This window comes from Meles meles, chromosome 19 (genome assembly GCF_922984935.1).
Source record: "Meles meles chromosome 19, mMelMel3.1 paternal haplotype, whole genome shotgun sequence".
NCBI classification, from domain to species: Eukaryota; Metazoa; Chordata; class Mammalia; order Carnivora; family Mustelidae; genus Meles; species Meles meles.
The window spans coordinates 55,409,010-55,424,543 of NC_060084.1; the positions used below are offsets into that span (position 1 = coordinate 55,409,010).

A 15,534-nucleotide genomic window follows, 5' to 3' on the forward strand; every position below is an offset into this window, starting at 1 on the left:
TCACTCATCACGAGTAGCTTCCTAAGGCTTGCAGTGACCAAAGGGACCTCTCTACCAGGTCTTTGCTCACATTTCAAGAGTTTGCCATATTTCATTTCCATAGCACATACCTTCCTCTCAGACTGTCACAACATCATGTTTTATCTGTCCTCACAACTTCCAGTGCCAAGTGCCTAAACTAATCCTGTGACCCAGTGATGGATTTTTGCTTTTCTTCCAGTGCAGTGGTGACAACATTGTATTTAAAACATACATACGGCCTCACATGATCCTGTTATCAACTATTTACCATGGCATTAGAAAACTCCAAGCACTCCTAAGGCTAGGAAAGGGCCTGCCTGGCTTAGGTGGGAGGGGGAGTGCAGTGACAATGAGGTTTCCAGAACACAGGCTCCAATACTGAAATAGAGATGAGACAGAAGAACTGGAGAGGATTTGAGAAGAAAGGAAGTATAATTTTTCTTTCTAGATTCAGAGTCAGTAGTATAGTTTTGGACAGGGGTCCTCTCCCCAGATGAAGAAATCAGGCCAATGTTTCAGCCTAGATCTGTTTCATCTCTTCCATTGGGCTGCTCCATCACTCCTAACAGAACACTGTGTTTTGTTTAAGTTAGAACAGCTACTCAGCACCCAGCCCTGTCCCATCTTTGTTTCCTTCAACTAAGTGTTTAAAAAAACAAACAAACAAACAAACAAACAAAAACAAAGAAAAACAAAAACAAATACCAGGATTCATGAAATCTCCACGTTTTTACCTAATCAAATGCTGACACTGACGTGACCAGCATGGATGATGTCACTTCCTAGAAGGGAAAAGAAGACTAACTAAGGAATTCTTACTTCTCCAATCGCAAAGGAAGGACTGAAGTCTATCAATTTAACAACATGGAATTTATAATGCTCCCTGGAGAATTACTCTCACATTTAAATTAAATTTAGAAGAAAACATCATTCCATGGAAACTCTTGTTAAAATCTCTATCAAGGTAGGTAAGCAACAGTTTGACACAGGAATAAGGAAAACAGAGTAGATCCTACAGGAGTAAAACCCAGTTATGTAAGAGACAATTCACATGGGGAGATTCTCAAACTAAGATACATGAGATGTAGGAAGCATAAATTCAACACAATACAGAGAAATCTATTTCTGTTATGAATCTAGAATCTTTGCTTGCTAGGAAATCATCACTTTTCAAACTTGGAAATGACCTGGTTTGAACCAAGATTCCTTTTCCTTCTGAAGATATAGGTACACACACATATGTATGTACACGTGCTTCTTCCTAGTTAGTTCTGGGACTGCAAAATCTGTCTTTAGCTTAATATGACACATTGCATTCTGTGCAGATCAAAACCCTAAAAATCTGCTTGTGTCCTCTATCTCACAAAACAATAGGAGAAATATGCAGGGTAAAATTTGATCAATAGTCCTTGAGAATTGTGTAGCTATGGCTTATCATTATATTTGTAGTGACTTTGTTCAATTAGCAATCGTTGGGGAGAATCCCTGGGCATTAGATGGTGAGCCATGGTTCAGGACAAGAAAAACTGACATTTACCAAAACCATTCCCAACAATCCTTATCAAAATCTTAGTGATAAAAATAATCTTATAATTTTGAAATAGAGAAATACACTCAAAACCATTCTGTGAGGTCAGCAGTACCCTGGTATCAAAGCAATATAAACAAAGATAAAAGGCTAGTTTATCTGATGAAACTTCTGCTACTCTTGCTTTCTTTGGACACCCATCTACATGTACAAAATAGTCAAAAGAAAAAATGAATCACACTGAAAATAACTGTCCCTCTCTAGAGATCCATCTGCCCCTGAATCCTTTCAGGTCTGCTAAGAAATACAGTTAACCATTGAATAATGTGCTTTTCATCAATAATGGATGACTTAGACACAGAGAAGTTTGCTAGATAAATCCACACTACAGTAAATGTCTTTTCATTATGATTGCCTTCATATTTTATTTCTTCAAATTACTTCCTTATAAAACTATGGTATATACAGCAGACCACATACAAAGAATGGGACAACTCACAACATGTTGTAATTAACCCATCCAAAACCACAGATGAAGAGAGACTTTTGAAACACAATAACAGGGGCACCTGAGTGGCCCAGTGGGTCTGAGCCTTCAGCTCAGGTCATGATCTCAGTGTCCTGAGATTGAGCCTCCCATCCAGCTCTCTGCTTAGCAGGGAGCCTGATTCTCCTTCTCTACCTGCCTCTTTTCCTACTTGTGACCTCTCTCTGTCAAATAAATAAATAAATGAATAAACAAACAAATAAATCTAAAAAGAAAAATACAATTGCAAATCCACTTCATCTTGTGCAAGAGCTCCTAGAAAATCACCAGTAGGATTCTCAGTAGTCCGAACAGCAATGGGGCCCAGCATAACATACCCAGGTACTCAAAGATTGAAAAATAGCCACCAACAATACTTTACCTACCAAAATTCTTTTCCACAGAGGCAGAAATGAAGACATTCCCAAGTAAAAACCCCTCTAAGCTTACCAGTAGATCTGTCCTAAAATAACCATTAAAGGAAGTCTTTCTAGATCAAATAAAAGGATTTTACCCAGAAACTTTAACCACAGGAGAACACAGAGCTCTCCACTAAACATAAATATGTAGACAATTACACAAACGTGTTGCACTGCCATGAGATACCAGTCACATTTATTTCTGCTGCAGAGTTTGGTTTTGAAAAAAAGGAAAAAAGGATAGAAATCACATTTGTGGGTAATAACGGATTCAACATACAAGAATTTGTGATGTCGGTAACAAAGTCGGGAGGGAGGGGGTGCCGGGGTGGAGATAGGAAGAAGAGTTTTCTATATAACTGACACTGAGTTTTAAAATGTTTGTTTTAGTAGTGCCTGGGTGGCTCAGTCAGTTGAGCCTCTGCCTTCGGTTCAGTTCAGGATCTCAGGCTCCTGCGATCTAGCCCCACCCCGGTCTCTCTGCTCAGTGGGGAGCCTGCTTCCCCCTCTCTCCCTGCCTACCTCTCTGCCTACATGTGATCTCTCTCTGTGTCAAATAAATATATCAATTCTTTAAAAAATAAAAATAAAAAGGTTCTTTTTACAGTTAAGTTGCTTTAACGAATCTCGAAGGTAACCACAATGAAAATACTTTTAGAAGACATAAAACTCAATGACAAAGGTACCAAGACAAATCATGGTATTAATCCTATAATTATTTAGATAAAGTATATCTTTTGTATTTCATACCAAAACAGAAGTATATACAGAAGTATAACAAGTTTGAAAATTACTCTGAATTCAAAAACGTCTTTCTCTCATGCAGAGAATAAAAATTCACCCACACATACATGATGAAATTAATTCTATGTGGATGACAACTCACCTAGACATGGTACAACATTCACTGACCACTCACCAAGGAGACAAAAAGTAGGGGTGACACAGTATATATGTGCGACATACAAACACAAGACAAAAACACACATAATTTACCGGCAAAAACCATAAAGCTCATTCTTTTTTGAGTTATACTCACATGGTCTTGAAATATGCCAAAATATACTGAGCTGAAAAGTCTCTTCCTCTAACAGCCTGCACAGATAAAACCCAACCCACACCTAGCTAATGTTGTGCAATGAGCCAGACAAGGAAGCACATTCTTAGTAAATTACCAAACCAGAATAAGAGAAAACTCAACCCACAAAATTCTAAATAAAACACTGATATATGACAGAAAAGGGAAACTTCTATATAACCGTAATTTTGAACTGTGTCCATGTACCCATGAAAAACAAGCAATTGATTGGCATGTCTTCATGGACTATAATATTGTGAAGAATTCTTATTAAAATCAATAATAAAGAGCTGTAAATGAAAATTTTATGAACATTAAAATGCTTGAAAGACCTGCATTATGTTATTAATATATTCCTTCTCCTCCACAGAATGTAGCCCTATAGTCCATTCTGTTACGACAGAGGAAACAAACATCTTCATTTCTGAATAAACATCATAGATGTTGAAAATATGCTGATACTGTATATGAAATTAATATTTGGGGCTAAATTCTGCTGCATTCTGAGGAGAGTAGAAGAAAAAGCTCATGATTAATTTCCCATGAAGAAACATTGCATTACTGAACACAAGGATTTTTCAAATATGGAGGTTTAGGGTACCTGGGGGCTCAGTCAGTTAAGCATCTTCCTTCAGTTCAGGTCATGAGCTCAGGGTTCTGGGATCCAGCCCCACACTGGGCTCCCTGCTCAGGGAATTGATTCCCCAACTTTGCATCTCCCTCTCTTTTTGCCCTTCATCTCCATATTCATTTTCTCTCTCTCTCTGTCTCAAACAAATAAAAATTTTAAACAAACTATATGGGAATATTACTAATTGTCTAACTCACTTCTTATAAAGCACATGCCCATGTCATATCAGGACACTTGATGTAAAAAATTCAAAGATAAATCTCATATAAAACTAATTAGAAAGTGAAAACACACATGACAAAGTTACAAGAAGTTCATAGAAGAATCATACAATGATGCAATTATTAAAAAAATAATGTAATACATGAGAATTTCTTAAAGGTTATAAGTTCAAGTTCTAAATGTGCTAGTTCTCCAATAGCATTTGTTATGTTGGAATTCTAGTAAACAAATAGAGACATTACAGTATTTCACCACTGAGGAATGTAACTCATAGAGCAGAAATTTCTATATGTAAAGAAAAGAAAGAAAGAAAAAGAAAAAGAAAAAAGTCCATTTGAAGGGAAATAAAGCAATACATTTTCTCATTTTAGGGCGGTCCTTTGCTATCTGATGAAGTTATTGAAACTCAATTTTGTAAGACTAAGATTAAAGCCTCCATAACATTAGAAAGCATAAGCCAGAAAACATTAAAAATCTATCCCCAGTGTTCCGGGAATTTCCCCATCAAACCCCAGTGTGCAAACAACTACCCTGACCTACTTGTCCCATAATGAAAACCAGAATGTACAAAGGCCATAGCATACAGGTCCTCAGAAATAGGATGCTTTCCCCAGGGCCCTCACAACAATAGAAAGCTATCATATTATTGGGGCCCTCCCCCTCGAAGGAGAGTCTCCTGGCTCTCCCTATGAACGTGATGGACTATAACTGGAGCTGAAGGAGAATTTCTAGACAAATCTAAGAGCTCGATAATGTTGGAGAGCAGATGTCCCTCTGGGAAAGAGAGAAAAAATAAACTGGGCATATCTCCAACTAATCTTCATTCAAGGAGAGATTCAAACCACAGCTTAAGGTCTACCTTCCTCCGTCAGACTTGGACCTCCCCTCTGTCATCTGCCTCATTCATTCCCGCCTACCTGGATGGAAGCCTACGGTTTCCTTTCTCTTCACATCCCAGAGCTGCTTCTCTTGCTCCAAATATATAATCAGGTCTGGCTTTGACAGAAGGAGACCTGTTTATGAGGAAAAAGGAAAATGACTATTGCTGCCAATTCTAACTTTCCAACAGTCTTGTGTTCAGTAGAGAAGAGATAATATTGTACAATCCTAGAAAGTGGTTTCCCAAAAGTTGTTCCCCAACAGTCCCCTTTGAACATAAAGAGCCAGGGCACCTGGATGGCTCAGGGGGATAATTCTCTTCCTTCACCTTAGATCATGATCTCAGGGTCCTGGGATCGAGCCCCACATCAGGCTCTATGCTTGGTGGGGAGCCTGCTTCCCCCCCTCTCTCTGCCCACTTGTCATCTCTCTGTCAAATAAGTAAATAAAGTCTTAAGGGAAAAAAAAAAAAAAAAGAACACAGAGGAGGAATTTCCAATGTTCCCATCCTGACCTATACTTCCAAGTAGCAGACATGATAATAAGAAGGGGAAATTTCAATTTAAGATGTGAGCAGTACCATTCTATGTCACTAAAGTTTGAGAACTGCCACTCATTTACACAAGCAAAGATGTTTCCTGGAGGAAGGAGAAGCTAAGGCTGAGAAAAAACATCATGAAGATTTTTCTCTCCATCTACAAAGCTCTACTTATTTTCCTTTCTGCCTGGATCTGAATTCTAGCCATTCCAGGAGAAATCTCCGAAATGACAGTCTTCACAGGAAGGAATAAAACCCTGAGTGGGGTTTGGGAAATCTGGAAGGAGTCTTCCTCACCCAAGAAGAGCAGGTGTCCATAGTTCTCTAACATCACGTCCCTGTACAGTTGCCGCTGAGTGTGGGTCAGGCGTCCCCACTCCTCCTCAGAGAATTCTATGGCCACATCCCTGAAGGTCAGCTGTCCCTGTAATAAATACCACAGTTACCAAGTGGCCATTGACACAGTTCACGATGTTTCCTAAGATAAAAGTTGGTGTTAATGTCACCAGCTAGAACCAGATCTGACCTTTCCTTCTCCCTGACATGGGTGTGGAGTTAATGAAAAACCTATGGGGCATGGGGATGCCTGGTTGAGAATTTTCACTCCTTTCACTCCCAGAAGTCAACTCTATCCACGACAAAGATGTGACAGCCCTCCTTGTCCAGTGTAAAGTGTTGGGATGTGGGAGAGGAGCCAAAGGTCAAGAAATTCTAGACATGTTTCTGATGTGAAATATTGGGGTTATGGAGTGAATGATGAAGAAAGGGTTGTTGAGATACCCGTGGTACAACTATGGTCCTAAGGCACGGGGAGAGGAACGTGAGCAGTGAGTTGACCCAAATCGACAGGTATTGCAGGCATGTCTGATGGCAACTACGTGGCTTGGCTTCTGACCCAGAGAGGCTACTAAAAGTTCAACCTAGAGATTCCTTATAAGAAGTTCCAGCACAGCAGATTCTAAAAGATCTATATGATCACTCACTATTTTTACAGAGATTGTGTAAATAATTAGGCCAAGTTTGTTAAAACTGGACTTGTTTTTCAAATAAATTAGGCCTGATTTGGCTACCTCTGGAAATGAGGGTTATTTTAGAGAGAAAAATTATTTTTTAATAACACACCTTTATGGATGTTAAATTCTAGATTTAACTGCCTTTAAATGTTTGTTTACCTAAGCTAGACAACTTGAGGTAAACTTCAGAGAAGCTGCACTAGCTCAGTTAGACAATCTTGCCTAATATTCTGTAGGGATAATAACAGAACCCATTGGGCACATAGCTTAAAAATTTAAACAAATGGAAAAGTGAAATTGATTCCCCAACAATTGTATAACTTAACTATCACCTTGTGTGTGGCTGGAATAATGAAATTGCCTAAAAACCAGCATACCACACTCCACAGCATTAACTATGGACTTGTGGAAATAATGGATGACCTCAATTTCTTTATGATTGGATTGGATGATGCATGGGGGACTCCCCTTATCTCTTGAAAAGTTTTCTCCCACTTGCCAATGATCCTCTGTAATCAGGATATTGTTAAGCCTGGACCACTCAAAGGGCTTCTTAATGGTTTCATCCCTTAGTCATATTTATCCTAGAAGCCACCTCTGAGGTGCAATTGCAAACAGATGGTTTAGCTAAGCATAGAACAGCCCTCCTCATAAAAAGAGCCTCAAAGCTCACTATGGGACAGTCCCTGACTGTAATGACTTCACATCAGGTCCAGATTTGTCTTAGAAGCCAAAGGCCACCTATGGATGATGGAGGCCGACTTATTAAATACTGGGCTACACTTACAGATATGCCAGAAATAATACATAAAACTTGTAAAACTTTAAACCTTGTTACCCATATGCCCGAAGCTGACCATTGTACTTCTTTCTCTATAGAGCAAAAACTGTTCAGAGGTTATTGATCTTGCTTACTCTATTTGGCCAGATTTAAGATGTCTCTGCTAAAAATATAAATGACAGTTGGTTTACTGATGATGATACTTTTCATAAAAAGAATAAGAAAAGCTAGGTATGCCATAGTGCTCACTAGCACTTTGCAATTGCCAAAGCCTTACAAATAAACATAAATAATGACTCCAAATATGCCTTCCTGGTACTACATGCCCAAGGAATTATTTGGAAGGAAAGGGGATTGCTGTCAAGCCGTAACTCCCCAATCAAATATGGGCCTAAGTTACAAAACCCTCCTTATTGCTATACTGAGGATGGCATATATAAAATCTGGGATACATATTTGTGGTTCACACCCACTATTGGACAGCTCAGTCGAAAGGCAGTTTAATGCCGGGAACAAAGGAATCATACATATGATACTTGGGCAAATAACACACATCTAGGATGGCTATCTCTAGAAATGTGTTCCCAAATAATAGTACTCCAAGCTACTGACGGGTTTGCTACTGATTGGGTAAGGCGACATGGCATTAGATGGCCAGCTCCAAACAGAACCCACTGGATCTGTAGAACTAACCCGTGGCCCTGCCTTCCTCCAGGGTGGATAGGTCACTGTACCTTAGGATTTGCCTGGATTCATGGGCACATTACTAAAATCACCACTCCAGGTAATCTCCCCCATTTAAAGCAAAGATGGACATGATCTGTTTTTAAATGGTATGGTCACTTAACATTCATTTTTACTCCATCTGTGGGACTAGAGGGTGTCATGAGGCATGTAGAAGCCCTTAATAAATATACTACAAAGGCACTCAATGATTCATAAATAGCATAATAGCATATAATAAATTCATAAATAAATAGCATAAATAGCATCTGCCTACTTAATACCAAAGTCTCACAGATACGCAAGGCAGTCCTACAAAATAGAATGGCCTTAGGTGTCCTGACAGCAGCACAGGGTGGCACATGCGCAATTATCAAAGCAGAATATTGCATTTATATCCCAGACTATCACAAAAATGTCACAGGTCTAATAAAAGCTATGAATGCCCAGATTAAGGCTCTACAAGATCCTTCTCTCCCTCTCAGTGATTGGTTAAGTTCCTGGTTTAAAGGAGGACTATGGCCAACAATTAAAAATCTCCTTTTGGGGCTTCTCATTCTTATAGTCTTATTAATCTTAATGTGTTGCCTTGTTCAATGTTTCTCTACTTGGTGCCGAGACGCCATTGGTGCAATGACTTCATGACGATCCTTACCATGCACAGAGACACTGCTTCACTGTCAGTGCTGGATTCGGCTGCCTCTGTCTTCTGTAACTCCCCTACACATTCCTCAACTGATCGATGTTGACCCGAGTAGGTAGGGACAACTCTATGCCCCTATTCAGCAGGAAGAAGTTACAGAAGATGAGACCTTCCACTTTCAACTACCTTAAAGATTTAAAGGTCAAAATTGTTCAGGGGGGGAATGATGAGGGAGCAGGAGGCTGGCTGAGGACAAAGCAAAAGCTGGCGCCTTGTACCCCCTCTCCACCCACTCCCCTCGGTAGTGTGTAACATTCCTCAGGCACCCCTGGCTGCCCTAAAAGAAAAACAAATAGTTAACTTGTAGAGATCACAATCCTGCAAGACAGGAGTCTCCCTCTGTATACAAATGTCCTAGTGATTTACAACAAAGAAAGTTATCTTATCAATAGCCCAATTTCCAGAGGCAAATAACTCAGTTCCTCAAGCCCTAATGTTGCCCTCCCCTCCATAAAAACTGAAGGAGGCTGAGGTAGAAGGAAATGTAAATAAAGTTAAATTTCTTCCAAACCTAAATCTCACTAAAAAGAATGTTTGATAGGAGGAATGTGACATTCCCCAGGAAACTCCCAATCGTTTTCATGTTAGTGCCTCATTAGAGGGAAAAACAGCTTTGGCTTGACAATAACCAGGCCTCCAATATCCTGACAGTCTTCTTTACCCTGATAGCCCTTCTGGACACCTCCTTTGTCCTCACCTACCCAACTCCTGTGTATATAATCAGCCACTCCTCAGGAGAGCGGGGCAGCAGCTCTTCCTGCCCATGGGTCCTGTCCCCGTGATTTAATAAATCACCATTTTGTACCAAAGATATCCCAAGCATTCTTTCTTGGTCATCGGCTCTGGACCTCACCCCACCGAACCTCACCTATGTTCTAGAACTTCATCACCTGGGCATCTGGGAGCCCGATGTGGGGCTGGATCCCAGGTCGCTGGAATCATGATCTGAGCTGGAAGCAGAAAGCAGACTCTTAACCAACTGAACCACCATCAGTCCCCAAGATTGACTTAGACTTTAGAGGAGATGGAGACCGGCAGGAGAGGGAGAAATAGAATGTCAAGTGGACTCCACTCTGGGCACAGAGCCAGAAGCGGGGATACCAGTCCAGGACCCTGAGATCCGGACCTGAGCTCAACAAACAGTCCAAGCTTAGTTGACTGAGCCCCAAGGCACCCTCCTCTAGTGGACTTTAAGTACAATATCTCTTTCATGTGCTAAAGATGAAGACACACACACTCCCTTTCTTATCCAAGTTTTTCTGGACTCATACTCACAGAGCTTCTGTCCGCATTTCCTTACTCCCCGGCTGCACACAGCTGATCGAGAATCCAGACGAGCCCGAATGAGAAATGATTTCCCTCCCTGATATCCCAGGACCAGACCTCATCAGCCACAGGAATCTCGGACTCAACACCTTCCCCTCTGGATCTGCCACCAACGGAATATTGTCACATCTCGCGGGACTTTAATTCAAAGTGACAATGGCTGATGCCCGATCGAAACCAGGCTGGGGACAAGACGGAAGGCTCTAGGACATAGAGAAGCATTCTAAAGACCTAACCATGAGTATCACTTCTGACCAGATCTTAAAAACAGATGGACGCAGAAGCGAGAAGCACCCGAACTCGAGTCATCCATGTCTGCAGCTTCTAAACGCGAGGGTCTGCGGAGACACAGAGGACACGGCTCCGCGGGGACACCAAGCTCACCTGAGAACCGGCCATTTCTGCCTTCACCTCCACCTCTAGATTTCGTCCTCACGAGGGATCTGGGGGGAAATCACAGCTGCATCAGGAGAAAATGCCCTTAAATCCAGCAACTGAGCTCCTTCTCCCCACACCGCTCACCTGCAGACAGGACTCAAGAGATGCAAAAAGGCCAAACTTCCCAGTCCTTTGTGTCCGGAGCAGCTCAGAAACTGTGAGCTCCCATGAGGACACCGATCCCTGCATTTTCCTCACCTGCTTTGGAGGAGGGAGGAGTCCCCTGCCACCGCCACTCACAACTTCTGTGTCAGCATCAGAACCGCGGGCTGAAGGGACCCAACCCTCCCAGACTCATGGAGCAGAGACCCTGTCACCTCTCCAAGACCAAAGCCACAAACCCACTCTCAGAAAACCACCAAAAGCCCTCGGGCTCCCCCCGGCCTTGCTGAGAATCTCCCGGCGCCCTTCATTAACACAACAGTGTTGTTTTCGCCCAAACCAACTCACAGAATCTGAGGGGGAGGCTCGCAGAGAAGATCCTTTCTGAAATGCCACAGGTGACCCTGCTGGGAAGGAACTGGAGAGGTGACCAGGCCAAGCAGGGGAACCAAGGCTGGGGCTGGGAGCAGAGTTCAAGCCCTGCCTTCTCCACCATCAAAGTTTCGGGAGACTGATACCTTCTCCCTCTTTCTGCTACACAGAGGGAGACACCTGATGGACAGAACTTTCCCATATGAATGCAAATGTCTCTTTCAAAGTAAACACAGGAGTTCAGATCTCTTCCTTTATCTGCCTTTGATTCAAAATAACCAGCCAAAAATAATGCTCAGGCCAAAGAAACATATCTTAGGGTGACAAAATATTCCCCTTCAGTAGGTAGGTTTCTGTTCATAAGGACCGGCCACACAGTTTTCCACAGTCCATCACTTTTTACCCTCCCATCGGGGATATATGAGAATTCTAATTCTCAGCATTCTCAGGAAAATTGGATGTTATCCTTTTTCTTTATTTTAGCCATTCCAGAAAACACTGAGTGGTTTCTCACTGTAAAGTATGCAGCGTTCTTACAACAGCTGTCTTGGTGACTGAAATAAAAACCACTTGGAAGGCATCAAGTTGAACAATGAAAAAAGCAATTAAAGTTTCAGTGGGACTACATTTCCAAATAAGTAACCTTTCTCTTCCCCAAAGACCTCTTCTCCTCACTTCTCAGCCCTTTGTTTCAGGTACCTAGTTCCACCCTGACAGCATGACGAACACGACTGGCAGCACAGACACAATTCCTCTGGAAATCAGCCTGACAAACCCAGGTGGGCTGCAGGTTTGAAGGCCTGACCTGCTGAGGACTCCTTGGCTGGCAAAGCAATGAAGCTACCAATGCCCTTGATCCCCAGCTCTGTCTGCACATTCTGTTCTGTGTGTGAAGCATGGAGGTCAGTTCACACAACAGAATGAATGTGCAGAGAGGAAAATTTGTTTTTCCAGCACTGTTCTCAATTCTTCGGCTGGTCTAAGACTTAAAATGATGTAAGACATTTTCAGTAGAGAAAACAATGAAGTTCTTAATTATGAGAATGAGAAAGACATGAGACTCAAAGACAGGTGATTGAAGCTTCTGTGTCATGGTGACTTAAGGAGGAGGTAGGATTGAGAATTTCCAAAGTGGGGATTATATTCAGAGGGGAAAGGAAAGATGAAATATTTATCAAACAATGTCTGGTCCTCCAGGTAGGCAACTCTTCTTCTTCTTCTTCTTCTTCTTCTTCTTCTTCTTCTTCTTCTTCTTCTTCTTCTCCTTCTCCTTCTCCTTCTCCTTCTCCTTCTCCTTCTCCTTCTCCTTCTCCTTCTTCTTCTTCTTCTTCTTCTTCTTCTTCTTCTTCTTCTTCTTCTTTTTTTTTGGATTTTATTTTTTTCCAATGTTCCAACATTGTTTATGCACCACACCCAGTGCTCTATGCAATACATACCCTCCTTAATACCCATCACCAAGCTCACCCAACCCACCACCCCATCCCCTCCATAACCCTCAGTTTCTTTCTCAAAGTCAACAATTTCTCATGCTTCATCTACCCCTCTGAATTCCCCCAACTCACTTCTCCTCTCCTTCTCCTAATGTCCACTGTGTTATTCCATATGCTCCACAAGAAAGTGAAACCATATGATAATTGACTCTCTCTGCTTAACTTATTTCACTCAGCATAATCTCCTCTAGTCCCATCCATGTTGATACAAAAGTTGGGTATTCATCCTTACTGGTGACGGCATAATATTCCATTGTATATATGGACCATATCTTCTTTATCCATTCATCTGTTGAAGGGCACCTTGGCTCTTTGCACATTTTGGTGATTGTGGTCATTACTGCTCTGAACATTGGGGTACAGATGGCCCTTCTTTTCACTACATCTGTATCTTTGGTAAATACCCAGGAATGCAGTTGCAGGGTCATAGGGTAGCTCTATTTTTATTTTCAAAAGAAATCTCCACACTGTTTTTCACAGTGGTTGCACCAACATGCATTCCCACCAACAGTGTTAGAGGGTCCTCCTTTCTCCACATCCTCTCCAACACTTCTTTCCTGTCTTGTAAATTTTGACCATTCTAACTGGTATAAGGTGGTATCTCAATGTGGTTTTGATTTGAATCTCCCTGGTGGTTAATGATGTTGAACATTTTTTCATGTGTCTCTTATAGGTAGGCAAATGTTTGTGATATAAACTGTTAATCTCTGGTATCCATGTAGGAAAGAACGTTAGGGCTTGATACCCATGGCAAGGAAAGAATTCTTGAGATGTTTATGGAACAAAAGGTGATTTTATGAAAGCATGGGGACAGGACCCAGGGGAAGAAAAACCCGCACTCTGTCATGAGGCATGGCCCATTATATACTTTCAAGTTGGACTGGGTTTGGGATAGCACAAGTATCTAAGGAATTTTGGAAGCAAGGTATCTAGGACCTTGAGGGGATTATCAGTTTTTGGGGAAAGGTCATTTATTACCAACCAATAATCCTTAGTCATGGGACCCTTCTGATGTTTATCCATGGGCCTTCTGCTTGGAGGATGATTACCAAAAGGTAAGTAGGGAATTTGAGAGAAAAGGGAAGTTTCCAAAGGAAATGTTTTATGTTAAAGTAGACTTACAGGATTCTGGTGGGGGTTGGGGAGTTCAGGTCAGGATTGTCTTTTCCCATTAGCAACCCATTAACATCATGGCAGTTGAGTCCTTGAAGGAATGTCACTCTGCCTGTTTCAAGGATATGTCAATGACCTGTAGGTATAAGGATATTAGTATGTTTTCTTCTGCCTTTGTTTCCCACATCGTGATCCGCTCTCTTTCTAATAAAGGTCCTCTATCTAATTGATTCCTGAAAGAAAAAAAAATACACATACACACACACACAAACACACATATAACTCAGCATCATAGCAGAAGGCAATAATGTCATTTGTATCACAGGACAAACCCTGAAGACAGGTTTCTAACTTTTTTTAAAATTTTATTTATTTATTTGACAGACAGAGAATCACAAGTAGGCAGAGAGGCAGGCAGAGAGAAGAAGGGAAGTAGGCTCCCCACTGGGCAGAGAGCCTGATGTGGAGCTCAATCCCAGGACCCTGGGATCATGACCTGAGCCAAAGGCAGTGGCTTTAACCCACTGAACCACCCAGGTGCCCCAAGACAGGTTTCTAACTTAAATTGAAACCCTCCCTTGGCCTCTTGGGACAACTTAATAGCCTTTAAATTTCTGCATGCACCTTTCCATGAATGATGGAGCAAACCCTTCTCTGTACATCTATATATCACACATTGTCTCCAAGAAGGACTGATAATCCTACCCTCTGAAACAACCCACTCTGGGGACACATACACATCCTGTAAGCACCTCTGTAATGTCCATAGGAGGCACAGTGAGCACACAGGCCATCAAGAACTGTGTCAGACTGTCTTGTTCCCTCCTCCTGATTCATTGTCCTCAAGCTCCTTCAAAACTCTGAAGGTCTGGTAAATTCCTTAGAGTTGATTTTTAATCATAAGTTTTCTTCTTTCCAAGTGGCTGCCTCCTGAATAATGAAGATATCTACACTTTTTCTTTTCTTTTTTTTTTAATACTTTATTTATTTGACAGAGAGAAATCATAAATAGGCAGAGAGGCAGGCAAAGAGAGAGGAGGAGGCAGACTCCCTGCAGAGTAGAGAGCCCGACATGGGGCTCGATCCCAGGACCCTGGGATCATGACCTGAGCCGAAGGCAGAGGCTTTAACCCACTGAGCCACCCAGGCACCCATCTTTTTTTTCTTTGAGAGTGATGTTCTCCTGGTGGTGGATGGTGATGGTCAGAGGAAGAGAGACAAACCAACTTACCACTGGGCAGGGAGCCCACTACAGGGCTATGTGCTTGGAACCTCACATCATGACCTGAGCCAAAGTGAGACTCTTAACTGACTCACCCCCAGAGCCCATATGAGCTACACTTTTAATGTCTAAGGAGGTGGTTGCATGCTTAGTGCTTAAGGGGTGGGCTCTTGCAGACAGAAGTAGATTATAAATGATTCCACCAGTTTCTTTATACATTTAAAAATATTATTTTTTGTCCCTCTTTCTTTTAATTTTTATTATTTTTTTAAATTTTTTATTAACAGATAATGTATTATTAGCCCCAGAGGTACAGGTCTGTGAATCACCAGGTTTACACACTTCATAGCACATACCTTTCCCAATGTCCATAACCCCACCATCCTCTCTCAGCATTCCCTCGGCAACC

At 41.7% G+C, this 15,534-nt stretch overlaps 2 protein-coding genes across 2 annotated transcripts in view; one reads left to right on the forward strand and one right to left on the reverse strand.

Annotated features, from left to right (window-relative positions):
- LOC123931367 (putative protein ZNF720) overlaps positions 1-15,534 on the forward strand; it is an 867,309-nt gene that overhangs the window by 709,200 nt on the left and 142,575 nt on the right. The window lies entirely within an intron of this gene.
- Positions 5,329-10,833, reverse strand: LOC123931366 (putative protein ZNF720). Its single transcript, XM_045988376.1, has 3 exons — positions 10,773-10,833; positions 6,140-6,266; positions 5,329-5,438 (listed from the first exon to the last, which is right to left on the reverse strand). Exons 1-3 carry the CDS (start codon positions 10,785-10,787, stop codon positions 5,329-5,331), a joined length of 252 nt encoding a protein of 83 aa, XP_045844332.1. The 5' UTR covers positions 10,788-10,833.